Raw genomic sequence first — 25372 nt, forward strand, 5'->3', positions numbered from 1 at the left:
TTAGTGACTTTCTATAGCACAAGAGCCTCTTTAACCCACTGATCAGCACTTGAGAAACTCATGCTGCCTTCAGCCTCATCTCCAGAGATCTCAGTCGTGGCTCGTTAGAAACACTGTTTATTACAAGCCACGATTGAGAGCGTTGGCACTGACTCTAAAGGCACAGCTGATGTCTCCCAGTGCCAGTTTGCTTGCCCCACCACTGAATATTGTGGCCAGCCGCCACTGCTACGTTCCAGCATGGCTAACTTGCTTCAGATTCTAAGATTTGAAAAAGCCAGAGGTAGAGGATTTCCATACTAACTTCTAGAGCATGGAAGCACCTATCCACTAAGCTATGCAATAATCCATGCCTATATACCTTCCTTAAACATCTAAAAAAAACTACTTCCTACCTAGGGAGCTTACTGTCGGATGATAGTACAGCACCAGGACACCCTATTTCTGGATAAATGTGCACCTTATAAAAAATAAATGGTTAAGAATAGAGTATTTGACATAGGAAATTGAGTAAACTGCAGTTCATTTTCCAAAAAGCCAAAAGACCTGGTTAGGTGAATGCTGTGATCTGTAAATAGCCTAATACCACTACTGCTAACATTAAAAATATCAGAATAAGGACGTAACTGACAAGATCTCATCAATTAAGACCGAAATGTATGGCCTAAAGGAGAATATTTACTGGCATTATAAAGACTGAATATAAGTTCCATTATGTTAAATATGCTGGATTCTAGGACCACCATGGGCACTTCACTGGGAATTTCACTCTGCATGCTATTATTTCAATGCACCTTTTTCATCAAGGGTTTGCATAAAATGTATGACCCAGATGATTCACCCCCTATCCGGCTGCAAGTACTTTGCCTGCAATGTCTATTGTGTGCTGTTGAGGTTCGTTATTTTCCCCAGGACTTACTTTAATGAAAACTACCAAAGAATTTAAAAAAGGCAGTTCGCATGTTTAAGCCTATTGTGGTAGTAGTTCTACAACGTCAACATGTACACCTCCAGGTCTCACTATGCTATATCTGAGTTAGATGCTTACTGAACAGCACATTTCGTGATATAACCTCTGGATGGGTGGACGTAGAAACACAACACACCAAGGTAACTGGACAGCGAAATAAGACGACATTCAGTAAAAGTGATGAAAGAGCAAACTGTAGGCAGAAACAACTAACCAGTAATAAGACAGGCTTAGGCGACACTTACTTTGGGGCGAAATATGCCATGCGAATAAGACTCCTGTAAAGAGGTTTTTTTACTCTCTGTGAAGTTGGCGGTCAAAGACCCCACTGATTTAATTCTCATTCAGGTTTGTTTTATTTTTTTTAAAATCTGGTGCACCTAGCATGGATGGATCCTCATCTTTTTCCAGCCTATCCCCAAAATAATTAGACGTCCTTGTATCTCGAAAACTGCTTTTATTGACCCTAATGGACTGGCTGCGATAGATTATTGTACACAAAATGAAAGCTACACAAACATCAATATTGTTGTAGAAAAGGGATATTGTGGTAGTTTTTCTTTAACAACCTTATGAACCTGGTTTGCCATTATTGTCCCATGGCCAGACTAAACAAGAAGGGATAATTCCCACTGCAAAGGGACATCTACATAACAAACTGGGGCAATTTAGAGTACGTTGTGTCCCAAGTAGCTTTCTAAATCATACCAGGCACTGCATTTACCCTGAAAACAACTCTACTGGCACAGTTGCAGATTTTTGATGTCTCTCAGACTGCAGCATTCAACATCTACGTGAAGATTTCCCGCCTGCTAGGCTCATGCAAGGGTGCAGGGAGGGCATTAGCATGGTGTTTGTCCATTACTTGGAGCACATCATCCATAATGGAAGGCCCAAGATCGACATGTAGGGAAAGCATTGACCCTGCATGAGACAGGAAGGTCTCTTCTCCTGCCGTCTCTGCAGCGAATCCGTTGTGAGGAGCTGGCTCTGGTTTGAAAACTGAAGGTGACCTCAGGGACGTCTGGTCAGTCCTGTTGTTGTCTGAAGGCGATGGAAGCCCGCCTGTGGTCTTGTGTTGTGAGGTGTCTTTATGGTCTTGAATACAGGCGGCAGGTGGTTGAATTCTGTCTTCCAAATGAAGCCTTGGAGGTTTTGGTGGTGGAACCTGGGTGGAAGGAAGTGTGACAGCCTGTGGCCCTTCAATGACAGGCAAGGAGATGGCATTTTTCAGGAGAGGGGACGAGTTTTCTGTGTGCGGCTGCTCATGGCCAGCAATGGTAGCAGTTCGTGAAAACTCAAAAGGCACCTCATACTGACTGCTTCTCTGCGCCCCTCGGTTCCCCTGCGTCCGTGGCAGCAAATGAAACTTTCCTTGCAGGAAGGAGATGTCGCCAAACATGTCGCTCTCTCCCCCACTTCCAATATGAATGGTGTGCCGAAAGTCCCCCAGAGGAGGGCTGATCATATCAGACGACAGGATATCCCGCAGCTTTTCTTTCTTGCCTTTGCGGCTCCCCCGCTTCAGGTAGATCGGAGCTTTTGTTGACATCGCTGTCGTTCAGAAATCCAATTTATTTTTTTAATTTTCTGTGCCAACGTTCACCCCACAGAATTATTTCAAGCAAATGTATCAAATCTATATTTAATTTCACTCATCTAGATGAGTCACTAAGGAAAAAAATGTCAGCGCTTGTCAAAGTGTCAGGCCCAATAGTCTTTTTCGTTATCTTTCTAACAAACAAGAATCAAACGTCCCTGGAATTAACTCCACAATATTATCCAGACCAGTGCAATCTTTTAGTTTACAAAGCTGGATGGAAACAAATGAGCGGGGCCAGATGCTTTTGGCAATCTGGGACCGCAACGAAGTTCAAAGCTTCAAGACCAAATATCTGTCTTCTTGGCACTTGCAGATGAAAGGATGCTTTCCGGGGAGTATATTGTGGTACAATGGAAGGTTTCCAATCTAGAAATAAACAAAAAAGAAAGTCAGCACTATCTTACTTTTTTGGGATCACTAGGAACAGTTTACCTACATACTGAGATTGGTTTCACATAACATTATTACCACTACACCAACAAAACACATATTAAAACATATAAACACATTAATAGTGTCAACCTGTACATTTATTTTACATACTTTTGACTACCTCTACTCCATTTTTTGAACAACTCGGTCCATCCCCTGCCTTCATTATGCAAGGTATGATGTTCACGTCACTCCAGGTCAACGTTTCAAGTCCTGTGTTTTCTCGTACCCAACAAATGTGTTCTGGGAGTTGTAGTCTTACTTTGCTTCCACTGAGTTAATTAGATTAACACATCTGATACCAATGATTTATAGGCTTAAAGCCGGGGACTGAATACAATATCTGTGATGGCATGGAGTGAGGTGGTCACCCTAATACTTATAGATCCGATCATTAAAACTCAGAACACAGCATACACTGACCACTCAGTTCCTTTCTTCCACTCCCTCACAATCAGTTACATATACTCACCCTCTCTGAGTGACCATCTCTATCTAGTCCTCATTTCTAACTTGCTCTCTCAAACTTTACTAGTACCTTCAATGTTTCAACCTCTGGTCAACCAGCTTATCTTCAGATCCCCTGACCTTTAACTCCTACCAGCTGATAGTTTTCATGGCAAGCTGAATCAGTCTGAATGCCTTTCTGCCGAGCCTTCATGCAAAACAATCACTGGCAAAGTCAATAGGTCTTCTTTCTGTGATCTGTGGGCTTTGCTGATGGCTCTTTCAAATACTGTACAGTGTACAGCATCAGGGGGAAAAGGAAAATTAATTTTAAAAATGCTGTGTAATATCGGTAAAAAAAAGGCACTATGATGCGACCGGTCATGACACCCCGCTGATTTGTGCATGCATTGCAATGCTTGTGCACACAAGTGGAATTATGCAGGTGCTATTTTCTTAGTTTTTTTGTTTACCGCTTGTAGAAACCACTTGAATCTTGAAAAACAAGAAATGAAGATTGCTTTCCCTGAAAGTGCAAATTTTATTTTAAAAAAGAAACGCAGGGTGGGGGGAGTGAAAAGGGCGAACAGGGGGAAAACCATGCGCAACGGAGAGGGCAACACGGGGCGAAGGCCACTGTGGGGGAAAAGCACACAGTGGAGTGGGAGGATGGGAGAGAAGCACTTGATACAACACGTAGCACACAAGGGTGACTGTAACATGGGGTGAGGTAGAAACACAGGAGGATGAGAATAACGAGGAGCCCTGAAGGCGGGGAAGAAGTACATGAGAGAGGAACACAGAGCACAGGGGACATTTAGGGGAACACAGGAGTAACAGAGCTGGAAAACACATGCACTCACATGGGATGCCTATCTAAGAAGAAACAAGTAGTTCCTCAACAGTGATCAATGGAAGGACACAAGCCAGCCAAATCATGCAGATATACTCCACTGGAGGGACAAACAGAAAACAAGATGGATAAGGCAGACCATTAAATAAGAAGCAAGGAAAGGTGAGTGTAAATAAAGCCAACCAATGGCAAGCAATGGGCAGGCTTTAAGGTTGCTGTAGTTTTTAGGTAAGCACACAATAGATCCTTTTCAACCAGACAGCTGTGCTTCCTTGAAGGCTCAACCTAAAAACACAGACACACACACAAGGTAGAAGTGCAGGTCCCCCAAAGAAATGCAGTTGCCCCCACCAAGCAGCAGCGCAGGCCCAGCCATTTTCTCCATTTCCCAACCTATATTAGCACTACAGACCATATTTAGACCCCGGACTTACCCTGGATTTATTATACCTCCTACTGTTTTTTCTTATTTCACTCTTCTGGGCCTTACTAAATTACCTCATTTTGGATTTCGCCTACTGCCCCTGGCCAAGAAAAAACCAGTTCCAATCAGGTCTCCAACAACAGTCTCTCTTCACAACACCACAAGGCTCCATACATGTCCCATCTCTTGGGTGAGCCATCACTATGTGCCTGCTCCTGTATTAGGTGGGTGGTGATCCTGCAACTACATGGGCCAGAATAAAGGTTTTTAAGAGACTCTTTTCCTGGGAACACTATGCTAAAATGTATTAAGACAAAGCAAGGGATCACTCTCCCCTCCCGACAAGTTCAACATTTTCTGCTTTCAAAATTCTTTGATCCTTAAGTAAAACAAGTGACATCACTGCCTGTTTTCTCTGCAACCTGTGTGTCTATTTTTGTTATCCTGTTAGTTCCAGTTCTCTTCATTGCAGGCCTTACAATAAAGGTATTTGCCTGTTTGTATCCTAGTTTTCCAGTAGCAGTTATCTTCATTAAAGTCATAATCACTATTATAACCCGGCCTGCCGGAACACTCTTTAAAATTAGAAATCTCTCTTTTCCAAAATAGTCTTACGCCTATTTGAGGAAATATGTTCTTAACCCAATTGTAATTAACACTAGCTTTAAAAATGCTAATAAATAAGACGGCTGATTAAGACTTTTTAGGTCTGACCTGTAGACTGCGCTAGATTTCTCGCTCGCCTCTGGTTTCTAATCAAATTTATAAAAATATACACACATATATACGTACAGGTAAAGGCTTTTGGTCCATCTGTTGGTCTGTTGAAGTGGTGCAGTACCAGAATATTGAGATACAAAAAGCCACAAAAAAAATCATAGCTAAAATATTGACAGTGTAAGCATATAAAAAGAAGTACAGGTTTACTATACTAAACTCTACTTACATGAAAGTTAAAGGTACATACGTTCAAGGTTAGTATATATGAAGTTAAGAATAATAAATGTAATACTTCCATATATGTGTGTGTGTAGCCTTGTTGATATTTTGTTTGTCCATATTTTTGACGCAATAATTTTTCTAGCATGATATTCATGAACTGGCAATTCTGAAATACAACTGATTAAGTATCATCCACAGTTTGCTTCCGCCCACCACAGTATACATGTGGAAAAGGGTCAGACCACTTCACTGTCAGTGGCAGCAAGTTTTATTTTTGCATGTGGACATATGCTCATCAGCCTAAAAGGTAGTCCACTTCACTGCCAAGACTAGTAAGAAAAGCTATGCTTTCATTTCTTGTTTTATTTGTTTTGTGATGGTCATTCATTTAATACCATGCATGCCACCGCGAGACCATGGCACTTTAAAAAATGTTTTTATTACTTTTAAATATGTTATGTTTATTGTGTATGTTTAAAAAAATACGTGCTCGCTAAGATCAGGCCTACTAGCTTTGACAATGTTCAATAACTACTTTTAAAAAGGAGAAAGAGAAAAATCAAAGCTGACGGCAAACATTTAATGTTTGAACCAAGGGTCCCCAAGTGGTATAATAAATAGGTGTTACTAGTTCTCACTTAGTGAATGGTACTCAATTTTGTCTCTTCGGAAGGATGGAAGACTGAGTTGACTAAGCATGGATTTCAGGTGGTGACTTGCAAACACAGATGTCTACTGATCTCATTTAGCACACCAATCATCTTGCTGGTTTTACCATTTCTTCTGTCTTTGAGTTAAAAATGATTTTAAAGCACATTTTTTCTTTCATTCAAAACCTCCTGGTGCCTTGGTTGTCAAAGCAAGTCAGAAAGGCCTTGATCTTTGCTGTTAGCTTTCTTCTTCAGTCTTCCTGCTCCCACTTTCTGTCAAATCTTCTTTCACATGGTGAGAATACGCCAAGAAAAGCTGGACAAGCTCTCTCCTTAGTTTGTCTTCCAGACAATCACACTGTGGCTAAGTACCTTATTTGTCAGGAAATTCCATACAAAAGGATGAAGGATAAGAACAGAAAGTTAAGTACCAACGGCCACATGAAGTCTGAGTAAAATACTCAGAAGCTCCCATTACAAGTGGCAGAATTTGAGTGGAATTCTGCAACCCACAATTCAGAGTGTATGGAAACACCAGAACCGCTGAACAAGTTACTTGAAGATTCCACATAATCGTGTGGCAGTCTGGATACAGAAAATGGGTGAGCATAGCCCCTACACGTGGGTAAGTGGTGTTGTACTGTTTCGTGTCAACCACACCCCACCCCGAAAGTGATGGCTGGAGCCACATATAAGCTCCACCCAAGCGGCTAACTCAAGTTTCTTTCTTGACACAGTCTATGCCCTTGGACATGGAACTCATAATATCAATTATTTGTGCTAGTGTACAAATCTGTAAGTTGGGACCTTAATAAATGGCAAAAGGTCAATTCTGTAGAACAGAGAGACACAACGATGGTGAGGAATCTGTAGTTTGATAGAGTATTAACTAGAAGGTACGTAACTTGTTCTTCTGTTACATACTTCTCACTGCACATTCTTCACCAGTATAACAGACACCAAAACAGTACCTCCCTTGGTGGTGGGTCTGTGAAATGACTCAGACCCAAAAGTCCTTAAGGACTTCAGGTCCAAAAGGGCCTTCCTGTCAGTCCCACCTGGTGAGGCACTACATGGGCATCAGTGAACATGTGCACTGATGCTCGTGTAGGAGCCTGATAAATATCCAGAACTTGCACACCACGTGTCACGGCTGTGATAGCATCCTTGGCCATTGTGAAATAGGCCCTCAATCCTTCTGGAGCCTGTTATTTGGCCAAAGTGTAGCAGACCTAAATTCAGAGGACTATCCAAATGGGTAACGTCCTCTTCTGCATTACCTTGCCTTTCTTCACCCCAGACAATTCCAGAAAGAGCTGATCATCCACATCATCATGGTACAACAGATATAAAAAGTCAGCGCTCTCCTAGTATTCAAATGATGGGGCCTCTCCTCCTCTTTTCAGCGGTGAGGCGGAGTAAAGAACATCCGAAGTGTGGGGGACTGTGTGATATGAAACAGAGAAACGCCACTCTAGTCTTCAACACAAGTTTGCCTGGAAAGATGGGGCGTAGAGTGGCTGGACAAACAGAGCTAAGTTTATGCTACTGCCAAGACTGTCTTCAGGATCTGAACATAGAGGACAGCTGTGCAGCGGCTTAGGAGTAAACATGGATTCAATTGTTGAAAAATAGCATCACATCAGGTGACTTAAACAAGGAACTTTGGTCTGGTAAACACAAAAAGGCCGAAAGGGCAGACAGATAACCTTTAACCATGCCCACTGCAAGTCTTTGCTCGGCCAAAGATAAAATAGTTAATAGGACGTCCAAAAGTTTGGTCTGAAGACGGCCTTATTACACGAGCCACACCAAGCCACATACTTGTTCCAGTGCTAGGCGTAAACAAACTTTGTAGAAGGATACCTGGCCACAAGGATGACATGCACTACTACGGGACGAAGATCAAATGCAGTCAACTGGCACTGGTCAATCCCTACAAAAGGAGGTGTAGATTGTACAAGCCTGGGTGCAAGACCCTGCCTTGCTGCTGCAACATAAGAGCCTCCCGAAGTCAAAGACTGATCGAAGGACAGATGCTCATGCCCAGAATTTCAGGTTATCTACCTTTACTGGCCCAGTCCAGAGCCACCAGGAGACTTCAGTCAGTTGTTACTGATCTTCTTCAGAACTCGGGGCAGGAGAATTAGCAGCTGAAAGGCAAACAGGAGTCTTTGCTTCACTCTAGGGGGAATACACCTCCAAACACAAGCCTTGTTGGGAACTACAGCACAAGATTGTCGACATTGCATCTTCTCACGAGTGGCAAAGAGATTGAGCCAAGATTCCCCACATTGCTGGAGGATGCCCTGCTCCACCTCTGGGTGTAACTGCAACTTGTGATCTACTATGCATCATCGGCTGAGTTTGACCACCCCAGCATTTAGCAGTCCTGCAAGCTGGTGCACAATCAGGGAAAGCCCTGACGATCTAGCCAGTTCTAGAGGCGCCATGCCTATTGGCTGTGGACACAGTACTACACTCTGCCATGCTTGTTGCAATTCCACAAGGCAATGATGGTGTCCAGGAGGGCCTGAACCAACCTCTCTGTGATAGATAGCAGGAAGGCTTTCAATGCAAAGTGAATGGCCCACAACTCCAGTAGATTAATGTGGAGACGGACTCTGGTGGAGACCAGCGTCCTCTGATCTCTGCCTCTTCCAGATGGCCTCCCCAAACCAATAGCAAAGCATCCATTACAACCTTGGGTGAGGTGGGGAGAGGGGTCTGCAGCTGATACAATGTCGGTTGAGCAGTCAGTAACCACAGCAGTTCTTTTGTAGTCTCCTACAAACCTGAATTTAATCTGACAAGTTCCTTTGGAGCTGGGCCCCCTGAGACATCAAATCCCACTGCGAGACATGCATATGCCATCTGTCATGATGAGCAGGATGCAAAAGTCCAAGAAGCCTCAGAGCTCACTGAGAACCAGGACCAAGGGTGAAACATCTGGATCATAGTTCAAACCTCTATGACTAAAATCCAAAGAAAAAATAGGGTAATGCACCATATCCAAGTTGGCTCTGATGACAGGTAGCCAGCCGTTGCGGTATGGGAAGACTGGTACACCCAACTAGGAAGGTATTCTGCAACCAGCGCCATTACCGGAGTTAACAACTGATAAGTATTGAGGCCAAAAGGCAGCACAGCAAACAGAAAAGCTTGTGGCCCACCTTACGTAGCATCTGTGGAACTGCAGGACATGAGCATGGGAATAGGTGCCTTGCAGTTCTAGTGCTACCAATCCAGTCTCCTGGATCAGACAGATAGAATCTGGGACAGAGTGAGCATGTTGAATTTGTACCTCTGTATGAAGAAATTGAGAGGTCAAAAATCTAGTCCTTTTTTCAGCACAAGAAAATTACAGGAATAACACCTAGTCCTGATTTCCGATCCAGGACTCTGTATGGCTCCTTTAAACAAGACAGCCTGAACTTCCTTCAGCAAAATGGACAAGTGGTCCTCTGAAAGCTGCTCTGATTTAGGTGAAAGAGGTGGTGGATCAAAAAGGAAAGGCAAGGCATTGTACTGTTGAAGTATCTGCAGGACCTACCTGAAAGATGCTAGGGCCTGCCACCAAGGAGAAAAGTAATGATTGTGCCTTCCACAAGGTTGTTGTGCCCTGCTAAGGGAAAACTGAAGCGACTTGGAGGTTGCTGTCATATGGGAGATTTGCTGTCCATGCAGGCCTCTATGCTTTCTAGCAGAATCTTTACCCTGACGCCGAAAGGACTAGGGTGCCTGTTGTTGGGGTGGTAGGCCTTGGGCAGAGTCAGTCTTCTCGCCAAAACAGCAATATCTGTCAAAAGGGATATTTATGAACATCAACCAAAATGCCCAAAGGTCTCATCTATTCAAGGCGCCCAAGCACCACTCTAGTTGGCTGCTCTACTTAAGCAGTTGATCATGTCCTGGCCCAGCTGTATGACATATATGGCTGTGTCCTGGACATCCTGAATGGTCTCCACCAAGTTGACAGGGAACTCTTCCGGGTCAGCTGGCAACATCTCTGTGTGGCCGAGTCCCATAATACGTGGGAGCACACAGTAAGCATTTACTTACCGAAAAGCATGGCTAGTTGTACAGAACACTTGTTTCTTGAATGCCTTTAGTCTCTTCGACTCCCTGTCTGGAGGAGTCATAGGAAAATAGTTTGGATTGATCCTCCTAGTGGAAGCCTGAACCCTCAAACTATCCAGCATAGGGTAGTGCATCAAAATCAAGGTTGTCAGAAGCAGGGCTACCTGTCTATTTACACACACAATGAAACACGTTTGGCATGGATTGTGGTGCTGGATGTAGTCAGCTCCAGAGTTAGATCTGAATCTGAAGTGGGTTCAAGAGGCACTGGCGTTAGACGAGGGTGGAAGTGCCAATGGTAACAAGAATGGAGGATTTCACCTATCCTTGGGGTTGGAAGGCATGCAGAGGGAGTCAGCAGGATGCCAAAGATTTTCCGTATGGCTTCCTTAGTTTTCTTAATGTGTTGTGGCATTGCCAACAGACCGGACATTTTGGGTACATCAGGGATCAGTTGCGAAATTGGCTTCTTGGAGGAGGGATGAGGGAGCAATATGGCTTTCTTAAAAACCTTTATCTGTTGTGTTGTGGCGTCGCCAAAAGCCTGGAAATTTTGGGTACATCTGTTTTGAAATTGGCTCCTCGGAGAATAGAGCAGGGAACAAGACTGAGGGGCATCTTCACCTCCTCTTGACTTCTCAGAAGGACAGTGGCAAGACTGGGACAAAGCCCCTTTGGACTTTTTTTTACTTTTTTGGGACTTACCCTTACTCTTGGAAAACAAAGACGACCTGTCAATGGAGCGGTCCTAAGAATGGGAACTGGTCAGCACTCTCCACTTCGAGCGGGGAACTGGTCTTTTATGACTTTCTACAGTGTTCAGCTACGAACATCTTGGCTTTGCCGTCCCAAATTACCTTTGGGTGCCTGAGGACATGCTCTTCACATGACTTGTTGTTGGTGCCGAAACCCAAACACCAGACATATCGTGTGGGGATCTGTCACAGACATCTGTTTGGGACAGTCTCTCGTAGGTTTAAACTTTGTAGTCTTTGGAGGGGACAGGTTCCCCAGCACACTGAAAAGAATTTCTTAGCAGAACACTTGTCAAGTGGTGAGAAAAAGTTAGGAGCTAGCTCCGCATCAGAGTACGGAGGCATGGAAATAAAGGAACTGACATCAGCATGCTTGGATTGTGCGTATATGCGGCTCGAATTATTAGTTTCAGGCAGAGGGGTTGAAGTGGAGCTACCAGTGCACAGGGACTAATCTGAAAAATCTTCCAGGTCCAGCCTGGAAACCTGGGAATATTCTACATGTGAGGAATCTGCAGTTATAAGTATGCATCAGAAATTCAGTGCCTGGAGATAACTGACCTATCTTTGTTGCTGCAGGGGCAAAGGCCATGGAAGGCTGCACAGGAGAAGAGAGCAAACAATGCTCCAGCAGGAAAAACACAAGCTCAGAGCAGGCTGAAAACGCCAGCAACTCTCTCCCCAGCTTTGGGTAAACTACCCAGAAAAAGACTAGGTATCCTCGGGCCTATGCAGTTATTCCACATTCTAGGAAAAACCTTATAATCAATGGAATTTGTTGAGGCGATATCTATGGCATACTCGTAATGAGGGCTTAAATGCGTTTCAGAAAAAAACCCTCCTCTCTGAATGACACGGATGCAAAACAATCAAAGAGCTTGGAGAGAGAGATGGGTTCTGCAACTCTATCTGACATTTCTGAGGGTCATTCCAACACGACACCCCCAGAAGTCTATCAGAGAGACTGCACCATCAATTAGACAGTTTCAGATTGACATTTTGCTGCAGATAAGCAGAGTTAAAAAAATATATATATTTCTCTTTTTAAAGTGTGGCAAGACCACTAAACAAAAATAGATATCATTTTAGAGGTTATAAATATTAACAAAGCTCCCGTGATGAAACTTGACGTTTTCACTGGAAGACATCTGAATGGGGCTGATCCAACAGTACTATCATGAACCTGAATTGGGAATCTTCATGAGAAGTAAAATCATAAAGCTTGTGTGTTTATTACCAAAAGGTGCCACTGGGCTCAATCAAGTCTGGAATGTTGCCTGGTGGCTCGTGGCGTAGTGGGTTTTATTCAAGGTCCTTGAATACACTGCGAATCTTCCTGAAGTACCAATACACTAACGCAGTAGCCAACTCAAATGCTTTGAGCCAGAGCGTCGTACTGTATGACTATCTGAAACCCAGCCTCCCCTGAGGGAACCTGTGGGGAAAGGACAAGCCTTTCCCTGCCTACCCTGTCTTTTAGAACCCCGACGTGGTCTTGTCAGCTCTTTGGCTTTCTTCCTTGCTTTAAAAAGGGCTGACTGCATCTCCTGGGGGGTTGTCTATTGTGCACAAATTCAAGACACTTCCCATGGCATGGAATAAATTACTACACATAAAAACTCAATGAAACAACTTTTATATATTGCTAAAAGGTGTAATGTGATTTAAGCTAGTGCATTTATAGTTAGGGATACATACACTTGAAATGTTTAATATTTCCTATTTTATAAACGCTGTTCCTACTGAGCACATTTCGTTACAGACTTCAAGGGCCCAATTGGTCAGATGCAAGCTATCCTGATGTACCTACAGTTACGATTATAATAGACAAACCACCAGAGTAGGTTGTCTCACAGTGGGTACAACTGTTGCTGCAGTTGGGATTCTGGAGTCATGTGGGAGGCTAAAAGCCTTCTTTCGCGCCTAAAGAGCAGTTTTGTGGGGAGGGAGTGAGAGGGGAGGAAGTCTTCTTAAAGGTACTCTCATAGAATCATAGAACACTCCACAACATTGCTCCTCACAAATGAATCCATACTCTAGTCAACCAAAAACCTCTGCCCAATGAACAAGTTAGCTCGCCACGCGGATTACATGTGAACCTAAGGATCAAGGTTTATTGTCTGGTGCACGAAGCACACTATGATCTAGATCGAGTACACTTGTGGCCTGCTTTTCTCACTGCAGACCTGCTCAATCCCTTCACTTTGAGTCACTTCAGCTGTTACATGTCCAAAAGATGGAGGCCCTTGCATTCCCCATCAAAGAGACGCAAAGTGACCATATATCTTCTCTCTTCATAACCATTTAAAAAAAAAAAATATTTAATACTTTTGTTTCTTTTGTTGTTTTGAACATCATCTCTTCCGACTGCCCTGTTTGTTACCACTCCCTTGAAGTGGGTTTTGTTTCATCAGCACCAAAGTGCCTGCGGGCTAAAATAATAATCAGATTATTCACTCACTCATTCCTATACACACTCCGGCCAGGTAGAGTTTGTGGCACAGTTGTCTCTGTTACCGGCCCAAGCTACTAAAACTAACTTCCCAGCCAGATCACATGCATCAAAAGTTTACATTTTGGGTCACCTAGTCACACAATTAATTTCAGAGTCACAAGTTAGCCTGCTGTTCAAGCCCCATAAAACCTTCAGGCAGCATGCCATACAGGGACGTAAGTTCCCCCTTTCAAAAAGTAATCTAAGGGGTGCTCATTTAAAGGTTTATTGCTGCTATATGATAAATACAATTTTCTATTAGGACATGTCAATGCCACCCATCTATTCTAACAGACCCCTTAATGAGTTGAATGCACAAGTACAAATGTTTACTTTTTTAACTGAAATAAAAATGTTTTCAATTTAAATTGTCTACAATGGGCCCCGCATAAACAAATTGGCAATTTTAAAGTTGCGTGATGTGGTTTGTGGAAAAAACATTTTTGTGATCTAGTGCCACCTTCTAGAGATCTAGAGAAGCCTATATCACAAGGTCAGTTACGGTATAGCATGTGTTTGGAATCGCGCTCTAGATCTCATTTATCCAGCGGCAGTTTCTCCTTTAGGGCTAAGGGGCTGCACCCCTCTGAAATTACAGCACACCTACATAAAAATTTTTTTTTAAAATTAGAGATACAATGGTATCAGTATTTAACTCTAGGCTGTCTTCCCAGGCTGCCTGCCCCGTCTCTCTCTGAGGCAAAGGACAGAAGCCAAGCAGTAAATCAACTTTCTACACTGTGATGCATGATGCAGGGTTGACTGCTATAAAGCCCTTCATTTCCATTGTGGTCTATGGTGGTATCCACTGTAGGCCAGTGACGCTTTTAGTGTCATGGTTTCAGGCGTTGGAGTCTTCCTCCCTGTGTGAGAGCATGCATTCATCATTCACAGGCATAGTTCCCACACTTTCCCCATCTGCCACACAATAGGAGTGAATGCAAGCACATCTGGTTTAGTGCCTTGTCCTCGGTAATGGTGAGTGTTATAATGCTTATCTTGTGTTATTTATATTGTGCTGAGACCCCTTTCACTTTAACCCTCCCCCACTCTGACACCCCCTGTCTGCAGATCACTGGTGAGAAATACATGCTTAAAGGAAAGACATTTATCTGCTGCATGCCAATAAAACTGGCCTTATCTTCATGCCCTTAACATTAATGCCAAAAACATGGACTGATTTGCAAACAATGAATGTTAAAAATGTTAGGGTAATGTATGTCAGTGATTTTGTTCCTCTCTTTTTTCATGTTTTACTTAACGTTGCATTTCCCAAGACAGCTGTTTCATCATGCTGTGTTTCTGTATTTTTTTCGTGCATCTCATTACTTTTGTATAGTGCATAGTGTAGAGTGCATACTTTCACAGGTGTTTATGAGGGGCTTTGATTGTGCGTGCTGGCACTGAGGCTGAAGCCGGCAAAGCACAGTGCCTGTCAGTGTGCTGGCACCTCTGCAGAGCACACAGAACATGGGTCATGTATTCCAGTTACAACTGAAATTCAGTGTAAATCTGTGCGAAGGTTGTGCAAAGAGGTCAAAATATTTAGAAGGCAAAAGCAAAAGGAAATAAAGTGCTTAAATGTGAATGAGCGCAGTGTATGTTTGGGGTGGTAAAATGAGGAAGATGCAAGGAAGTGCACTAAGGCGAGAGTAAAAAGAGGGTGCTAAACATGAAAGAAAGGAGGTTGAAAACGTGCAAATGGATGAGGTGCAGAGATAAAGGGCATACATATCTAACATAAAGCACACATAACTGAAGGCCATATTCCTTCCAAAGGCCTCAATTCATAGTCTCACAATTTCAGAATTTAAACATTTACAATGTTAATTATTTATAAGAAATCATTGTTGTTACTCATTTATCTTAAACCGATAACAATCATTGACAAAACCAATAGGACTGTCACATTTTAGGTGTAGGTCAGTTGTGTTATATTTTTGGATGCAATAACATCTCAGAGAGAATCCAAAATACAGGTCGGCGGCACACTAAGAGAATCACTGAAATTTTTCTTTTACAAGTCCCTTTTAGAGAACCCTCACTTTTTTCATCCCACTTAAAGACCAGTCTGCACATATTTCTGTATGACTGATTTCAGCCAGCAGTGGTGGGTGCTTCCTGACACCTGGTTAGAACATTTTCTTCCAAAGTTGATGCAGCATGCAGTGCAAGACACTGGGCAAGCACGCACTTTAAAGGGCCTGAAGTTGTCACGCTGTACAATTTTCACATTAAAATAACTGTTAAACTTATTATTATAGTACGATATGGGGCAGTTTTTAAAGTGTTTAATATTTCAAGGCTATACATTCGCACTGCTTTATAAACCTTGCTTTCTCACTAAATGTATTTGCTTTCAAATGCACCATTTGTTCACCTTTTTTTAATTTGTTCTTGGGAGGAGGACCCACCCTGGACTCCATGTTAGTCCATTAGGCTTGCTAGCTTCACTCGCTACATAAAAGTCATACCGAACTTTTACGTCCCACTACTTTCAAATGTCACCAGCCACCACTGCATTTATCATTCTTTATGTAAAGAGATTAAATGTGAGGTTCAAGAGTAACACAGTCCTGGACCACATGTGGTGCAAGAAAGAGGAAGGATAAGTGTAAGGAACAACTGGAGTAGTGAAAGCATGATCAGTGACAGAATTTTCACAAGACTTAGGGAGATGGGGAGGTAAAAGTTATACCTCTTGGCGAAAAAAAGGAAATCAAGAAAGTGGATAAGAGATCACCATGATTTTTAAAAATACAGAGGGAGTTGCAATTGGAGGCTGGCATTATAAATGTCAATTTGTTGCCAAGTGGGTCTAAGTTGTCCCTCTGCCTGGCTCCTCAGAAGACACCAAAAGGGCAATACGGATTGAGTTGTTCGCTGCTCAGAAATAAAAAGAAGGCCACATTTCCTTCCCTGGTTCATATGAGGTCCTTAGACAATATTTAATTGAGAAGCATTAATTTGTCTTTGCTAAATAAACTAAACCTTAACTAGTAATATTGAAAGTGGTGCCTTTGATGATAACCCCCTAAGCATAGGCCATATAGGAATGTAATATGGAGTAGCTGGGGCATCAGCAGCCCTGCCTAGTACCCTGCGTCGCAGGTTAGACTAACGTATTTTTGTGTGGTAGTCCACATCACTGCACATCATTGTCATGCATTTATAGCATCTCTTCAGCAAGCTGCAGTGCTGATAATTAGCACCACACTGACTGAGCAATTGAAATAGACTGTAGCAGTGCCCGGGAAAAATCGTGGCTGGCCTGACCGCCCAGCGCCATGGCGCTTGCTGACACAGAGCAAGTGTCACTCATCAAACCTAAATTGAATTTATTAATTTAGAGGAACACGTCATCATTCAGCCTGTACTGAGTAGAGTTACAGCTGCTGAGCTCTGCACTGCAGTCACTAGTTTGTCTGCAGTCTGCACACAGCTGTGTTACTTATCTTATTTAGTTTATTTTTAGAGGAGAGCGTGGGTGTAATTTCTGATATTTATGTTTCCCTCGTCTTCATTGCTTGATTTTGCTCTCAAGAAAGTGTTGCACATGGTCGTTGAATGCCACTCATAGTTGCACTGCAATTATGAAAATGTCACAGATAAGCAATCTGAAAACCTGGCTGCTATGCATATGTCATATTGGTGGATTTTTCAATAGCAAAGAATGCCTTAAGTTTATGATGGCCAACACCCTACCGGAATGCAGTTTTTCCGCACATGGGCCCAGACTTATACTTTTTCACGCACAACTGCGTTAGTGCAGTTTTGCGTGAAAAAGTATAGCACTGGCTAGCACCATCCCAAGACGCCGCCTGGCCGCCATCTTTATGGAATGGCGCTAGCCGGCGCTAATGCCCTGTTAGAGTCCTTGTAAGGGACGCAAACAGTGGGGGAGGCGTAGGGGAAACCGGAGCGTGTGTGCCGAATTATGGCGCTACATTGTTTAGAGGCAAAAAAATGCCTCTAAGCAGTGTAGCTCAATTTTCTGGCGCACAACCCCCATGGACATGGTGGACATGGCTCCTGTCTTAATAAAGACAGGAGCCATGCCCACCACCCCAGTGGCCATGTCCAGGGAATGAATGTCCCCTGGGCATGGCCATTGGGGCCCACGCCATGCAGGGGGCCCCAAGTCAGGGCCCCCGGGTGTGGAAAAAGAAATATATATTTATATATACTTACCGGGACTTACCTGGGATGGGTCCCCCATCCTTTTGTGTCCCTCTGGTGGGGGTGGGGGTGTCCCTAGGGCCAGGGAAGGGCACCTGTGGGCTCTTTCCATGGTTTCTGACCATGGTCTCTCACCATGGAAATACGCTTACAGGTCCCCTAACGCCTGCCCATACCCAGGCATTAAATAACGGTGCTAAGCAAGCTAGCACCATTATTTAAGGCTCCCATCCCCCGTGCTGGATTTTAGCACAGGGGGATAAATAAGGCGCTAAGGCCAAATCGTCCTTTTCTGGACAGGAACGACCTTGTATTGACGCAAGGTAGGTTTTCACGTCCAGAAAACAACGTTAACTCCATTACTTTGGCGCTAGACGTGTCTAGTGTCAAAGTATAAATATGGAGTTAGGTTTGCGCTGAATTAGCGTAAAAAAGAAATGACGCTAATTCAGCGCAAACCGAGTATAAATATGGGCCATTGTCTAAATGTTGCAGTGTACCTGTTAAACACACATTATCCAGCAGACGGTGCTGTTGCAACGTTTACAGATCCTTTCTGAACTCGTGGATTTCACAGCCTAATGCACTAAGAAGGCAGATGATTCAGTAAAAAAAGTCAAACAACTGCAAATAATATGTTCTTTAAGACAAATAGCCTATGAAAGGGGCATTTGATAATGCCTTACTTGAGCCTGGAATCACGGGGAGCACAGAGGAAGAAAAGCAAGCAGCAAGAGTGCAACTGTTTTTATTTAATTTTTTTCAAACCTATATAATATGCGAAAAAACATTGTCAAATGAATAAAAACAAGAGTGGCGAACAGCCAGGCACACTTGCACTGACGCTGAACTATATTCTTTTTCAAGAGGTTGCGCCCATGTAATCAAACAAAAAACAAAGCATCAGAACGCTAGACAGGCAATGTATAATGTGGGTTGACTCACAGCTTTGGTAGACAGAAGCAAAATGCGAAAGACATTCGAAAACACAAATGGATGAACAGAAATTATCAAAAGCATTTCTATATATTTGTATGTATTTTTAATATACATTTTCTGTAAAAACAAGAGCCTGGCGCTAAAGCTGCATCTAGGCCATACATAAGAAAGAGGTTGACGATACATGTATCTTTTTAGGTTTCGCTAGGGAGATCTGTAGCCGTTTGCAAGAGCTCATGTAACCACAAACAAAAAGAATTGACAAGCACTGTCAGTCCCAATAGATCTGGTTTCCACTGAAAGTAACCCTTCAGTCACTGATGAGAAAATGCACTCAATAGGTAACACATTTACACTGGAGCCGCGGCTCCCTGGTGCGCCATCAAAACTAGCCAGGGGTGCCGCATACAGTTTGGGAACCACTGGCTGTAGTTTTATTGTGTCCGAACTGGAAATAGCTCAGTGGTTCCCAAACTGTGTGCAGCGCCCCCTGGCTAGTTTTGATGGCGCACCAGGGAACGGCAGCTCCCAGTTTGGGAACCACTGCCCAGTGTAACCAATGCTTGCCCCTTAATCTATTCATTCTCCCACTGACTCATTCTTTCGTTAACTCACATAACCATCTGCAATAAAATAGGTGCGAACTCAACAAGCAGATGCAAGATAAATTAAAAGAATCAAAGTAAAGCGAGCAACCTGCTAGGAGTTAAAAGACACTCTGAAAGAAAAAGAAGGACAGAAATGAAAAGGGAAGGTAGAAAAGGAAATAATGGAAACCAAAATGTCTTGTCCATGAACCAAGGCACAGAAGAGCGCTGATTCAAGTGGATGTGCACGTGATCGCGAGAAATGCGGTGGTAGGAACGAGCTACCTCACTGACCTATGCAATATGCTTTCACAAGAAGAATTAGAATGTGAATTACAATCTAGGAGACAGAAAGGTGTTGACCTAAAGATCTTCAGTGTATGTAGAGTTATTTATGTTTTTTTTTTTATTACAAGAGCCTGGGAGACGTGTATATCTGTTAGGGTTTCCTAAAAGTGTCTAGTAAGGAGCATCACAGTGCACTCCTCAACCGCCAGGATATGTCTACGGAAGTAATCAACACCCAAATCCTTTTCTACTACAGTAATTTGTGAGATTCCATGTAACAAAATACCTGCTTAAAGGCTTTACCTAACATAGACATCCACTCTTAACTGGTCTTAGCTTTAACAAACTATTTTCACAATAAATTGGTCAGGCCTACTATGTGTTGTAACTTTTCCTAAATAACACATGAGACCTATAGACTCTGATATAAAATTTCCCAATGAACCAATCAGGCCTTTATTATTGTTTTTTCACCATACCCAACCCAATCAATCAACTGATATTTGTATAGCATGGCTTTACAATCCAGCGGGATATCCAGGTGCTGGGGGCTGCCGTTCCGTGCTGGTGGTCTCTCGTCAACGAAGAGCCAGGTCCTGAGCTTCTTCCTGAAATCGGAGCAGGAGGGAGTGGTTTGCAAGGCGAGGTCGTTCCAGGTCTTGGTGGCGAGGTATGAAAAGGGACAGCCTCCGCTGTGTCTTCGGCGGACTCATGGGACATGTGCAAGGGAGTTTGACAGGAGTTCTCTGGTGGGTTGGTCGAAATTCAGACAGTGGTTGATGTGTTTGGGTCCGATGTTGTGGAGGGCTTTGAAGGCGAGGGTCTTGACCTTGAATTTGCATCTGTTTTGCAAGGGAACCAGTGTAGGTTTCTGAGGCGTGGGGTGATGCTGTTGCATCTGGGAAGATCTAGGATGGGTTCTATATAGTTTGAAGGCAGTTGAGGAGTTGGGTGGTAACTCCGATGTAGAAAGTGTTTCCGTAGTCCAGTCTGCTGGTAATGAGGGCCTGGGTAACTGTTCTTCTGGCATCTACATGGTCCATCTGAAAATCTTTCATAGCATGCGGAGGAGGGGAAAGCAGGTGGTAGAAACTGTGTTTATCTGATGCTTGAAGGTGAATACGGTGTTGATGATGCTGAGGTTGCGGGTGTGGTCCATCGGCGTTGGGGCTTGCACGAGAGTGACAGGCCAACAGGTGTCATCCCAGGGGGAGGCAGCATTTCTGAAAATGATCACCTTTGTCTTGTCTGTCCTCAGTTTCAGAAAGTTGGATCTCATTCACTGTGCAACATTTTTCATGGTGTTGCTGAGGTTGGCTCTTGGGGTGGCGTGGTCTTAAGAGAGTGAGAAGATGAGTTGCACGTCATTGACGTATGAGATGATGTTGAGTCCATGGCTGTGTACGATGTCTGCCAATGGTGTCATGTAGGTGTTGTAAAGTGTGGGCTGAGAGAGGACCCATGAGGGACACCGCAGATGATCTTCTTGGGTTCTGAGGTATAGGGAGGTGGGCAAACTCTTTGGGTACATCCTGTGAGGAAGGTGAGAGGATCCGTTTGAGGACTCTGCTCCGGATTCCTAGGTGATGCACACTGGTGATGAGGGTGTGGTGGAAGATGGTGTTGAAAGCTGCTGAGAGGTCAAGGAGGATTAGGGCTGTTTTCTCTCTGCGGTCGAGGAGGGCTCTGATGTCACCTGTTGCAGTGATAAGGGCGGTCTCGTACTGTGGTTGGCACGGAAACCTGCTTGGGTGGCATCCAGTAAATTATGTTTTTTTAGGTGTTGGGAGAACTGTGAGTTGATGGGTCTTTCTAGGAGTTTGGCGGCGAAGGGTAGCAGCAAGATTAGGTGGCAGTTCTTTAGTTTGCTGGAGTTGGAGGACTTTGTTTTAGGAGTGATTTTACCTCTGCTGGTTTTCAGACGTCGGGAATGGTGGCCGCTGTGATGGGGGCACTGAGAAAGGGGGTGAGGGTGCTACTGATCTCACTCTGTCCCAGGTTGAAGATGTAGTGGGGGCATTGGTCGCTGGGTGATCCGGAGTGGCCTGTGCTCATGATGGCAGAGGTTTCCTACGTCAGTCGGGGTTAGAAGGTGGTCGAGGCTGGTGGTTTGATGGGTAAAGCTGCTGTAGATGGCACCTATTTTGTCATGGAAATAGTCTGTCAGAGAATCACAGAAGGACTGGGAGGGCTGGATTGTGTTCTCCACGGCTGCAGGGCAGGAGAACTCTCTCAGTATGCCGAAAAGCTCCTTGGCATAGTCGATGCTCTTCTCAATGCGGTTCATCAGGGCATTCCTTTTTGCTTCCCTAAGGTGGTAATGATAATTGTTGAGGGCAGCTTTGAAGGTGGTGCGGTCTGATGGTTTTTTGCTAGTGCGCCATCGTTTTTCTAGTCGTTTGCATTCTCTCTTCAGTTCACTGAACCACCTGGCAGCCTTGATGGATTCTTCTGGTGTTGGAATTTCTTGTGGGGCAATTTCATCGGTGCAGTTGTTGATCCAGTCGGAGAAGTTGCAGGCGTCTTGCTTGATGCTGCGGTGGGGTTGGGTCTGCTGGTATTGAGGGCAGCGGTCCATTGGGTCTCAGTGATTTTTCTCCAGTTACGGTGTGGGAGGGCGGGCAGTGTGGAGAAGGGTTCAGGTGTGCTTGTGAAATTGAAATGTATGATGTGGTGGTCGGTCCATGTTAGCTCCATCGTGTGGGAGAATTTAATCCTATAGCTGGTAGCACAAATGGGGACCAGGGGGTGACCTAAGTAGTGCTGGTGACCAGTTGCTTGAATCCAATATTGTTAAGGTTATCCAGGGGGTTGGTGGAGTAGCAGTCGTTTGGGTTGGCGAGATGGAAATTGAGGTCCCCCAGGAAGACGTTGTGTCTGGAGTCGATGGCAAGGGAGGAGATGAAATCATTGATCGTATTGCAGAAGGTGGGGTGGGGGCCAAGCGGGTCTGTATGTGAGGGTTCCTCTGATGGTGGTTTTGGCATCGGTTTGGAAGTTAAGGTGTTCCATGATGAGGACATATCGTCCTCAGCGGTGGTGCACAGGAGGCCGTCCTTGTGGCTGATGGCAATGTCTCCTCAGTGTTTGTTGTGGCGGTCTCTGTGGATACGTTTGTAGTTTTGAGATGGATACGTTTGTAGTTTTGAGGGGTTGTGCAGGTGATGCCTGGAGCTGATGCGGGGATAAGCCAGGTTTCTGTGATGAACATCAGGTTCTGTGATGAACATCAGGTCAGGTTGGAGAGTGGTTATGGTATCCCAGACCTCCGTGGCATGTTTGCAGAGGGATCTTACATTGATAAGCAGGCAATGAAGTTGTTTTTCGCAATGAATGGTCGGCGGTGTAGTTTTGGTGTTGCAGGTGAATGCCATTGGTGGCAGGCGAAAGGTCCTACAGTGATCTGGGGGGTCTCGCAGCAGCAGTTGTTGTCTCAAGTCCTGGGGGCCATGTCCTACAGTTCGGAGGCTGAGTATCTGAGGATGGTAGGACAAACTAGGGTTCCTGGTACAGGGCACGGTCCGAGCGCAGATGGACTTGCCTTTGTTGTGCCAGTGGCAAACCAGCTGCGCTGCTGCCTCCATTAAGTAGGTCCTAGGGTGGGAGGGGCGCAAGGTGGTGGTGGGCAGGCTGGCGGCAGGTGGGAAAAAAGAGAGGGAAGGAGCAGGGTGAAGCGGGGAGAGAGTAGTGAGCAACAGAGAGAAAAGCACATGGGAGAAAAGTACAAGGAAACAAAAACTGCTACCCAGCACTAAGATAGAGCAACAGAGCACACATAGGAAAAGAGCAGGGTGGGTTTGGAGGAAACCCACAAAAAAGGGAGACAACAGCTGAAGGCAGTGACAGAGCAACAGAGCACACAGAGGAAAAGAGCAGAGTGGGCACGGAGGAAACCACAAAACATGAAGATAACAGCAAATGGCAGTGACCAAGGGTGCGAAAGGTGCTGGGTGGAAGTGCTCTCAGCAGTGGTGCTGAAGAACAGAACTGGGTTCTGGAGGCCAGGTGGGGAGGGGGGGCAACCAGACGGCAAGGAGGCAGCTGTCCCAAGGACCTTCCCCCAAGCCAACTGAATTCTGCATACAGTTTCTCACAGGGCAAGTCTCAGTAAACAAAATGTGTATATATATATATATATAGTTACAGATGGCAAAACTCAACCCTCCTAAGTGGGTTTAAAAAGGATCAATAAGGATTATCAAAGTGCATCTCCTAAGAAGTAGGGTTTAAAAAAACACCGAAACCCTTCCTACTACAGTAATCTGTGAGAATCCGTGTATTGCAATACCCATCTATGGGTCATAACACAGTGTAAAATAATCTACCTTTAAAGGCCTATTGGCTTCAGCATATGAGTTTCACAAAACATGAGTCAGACTTGCTGCGTTTGTTCTACATTTTCTTAATACAGATCTTATCGTCCTAGGCATAGCTTTTTCCAGTGCGCTAATCAGGCCTATAGCCGTTATTACTGGTTTTTTACTAATAACAGGTCAACTATATTTCACCTATGCTTTCTCAAAAGGCAACAGCCCTGCCAAGTTTCCAAGGTAAGAGTGTGATGTGCTTCTCCAGTCCAGGTTCTTACTTTGAATTCTGAGACATAAAACAATACTACAAGTCCCAGAATTCAAAGAAAAAAACCTGGACTGGAGCAGCACATCTTGCATGGACCTGGGAAACTTGGGAGCTCTGAAGTAATTATCTGCATATGGTCAATATTACAAATATGTACAAAATTACAGTTGGCAAAAAAAGCAGACAACACTTCCTAAAATGTCAAAATAAGGAATCTAATGTCCAAATCTTCTACCCTGACGATATGTCACAGGGGATAACCAACACAAACATTTTTTGCCTACTATAGCAATCCATGGTATTCCATGAAGCAAAATATCGGTCTATAAGATTTAACACAGTGAAATGACAATTCACCCTTAACGGCCTATTGGTTTTAACATATTCTTTTCACAATGAATACGTCAGGCCTACTGCCTTTGTGGTGACTTACAACCTTGATCACTGGGTTGTTACATAACCAAATCGGTCCTGCTGTATTAAGCATAAGCTTTTCCATGAATCAAAAAGTGCATTCAAAGAACTCTTTTTCACATCAAGCGAACCAATTCTTCCCAATCAAAACCTGTACTCAACATCTTCCCTCAGCAGTGCTTCTTAAAACCCTTTTCTGTTGATCACCTAAGGACTAGCAACGGCCGTGCTGTCAAGCCAGACCTAAAAGGTGCTGTGGATGTGTGAGGGGCTGGGGACACTGGCTCAATACATTTGTTGATCTGCTGTATGAGCATGTGATTGGTGGCCTTTGTGTTAGCTGTCTACATATGAAATTGTTCTATTGTTTCTAACCGATGGAGATGTTGTTAAATCTGACTTGGCAAGAGGAGTATTTCCATGGTGTAACCCGATGAAAACTATATTAGGGAGGGGTCTACGTTGTGAACTCTAATAAATAAAATAGAAAGATGTTTAACACTGTGCTCTCTTTTACAAATACCAGGATAAGAGTTTTTACACTAGGAAACCTGTCAAAGTGTTCGTAGAGTAAAGTCCCTTACTATAGTGTCCAGCAGAGAGTTTCCAACATAAAGCGCCATCCTCTAGTGTATTGTCACAAACATCATAGCAAAGAGTTTGTTTTATATTGAGAAACCGTCTTGCAAAAATATCTGGTTCAGGAAGGCCTAAAGAGTTCTGGTTTTCATTATGTA

At 44.0% G+C, this 25372-nt stretch overlaps 1 protein-coding gene across 2 annotated transcripts in view; it reads right to left on the reverse strand.

Annotated features, from left to right (window-relative positions):
• Positions 1-1407: 1407 nt before the first annotated feature.
• Positions 1408-25372, reverse strand: part of LOC138260009 (cdc42 effector protein 2-like) — a 72166-nt gene continuing 48201 nt past the window's right edge. For both annotated transcript variants that reach the window (XM_069208068.1, XM_069208069.1), the window contains exon 2: positions 1408-2939. In XM_069208068.1, coding sequence (XP_069064169.1) covers positions 1761-2522 — 762 coding nt within the window. In that variant the 5' untranslated portion in view covers positions 2523-2939 and the 3' untranslated portion in view covers positions 1408-1760. The remainder of the gene's footprint in view (positions 2940-25372) is intronic.

This window comes from Pleurodeles waltl, chromosome 9 (genome assembly GCF_031143425.1).
Source record: "Pleurodeles waltl isolate 20211129_DDA chromosome 9, aPleWal1.hap1.20221129, whole genome shotgun sequence".
NCBI lineage: Eukaryota > Metazoa > Chordata > Amphibia > Caudata > Salamandridae > Pleurodeles > Pleurodeles waltl.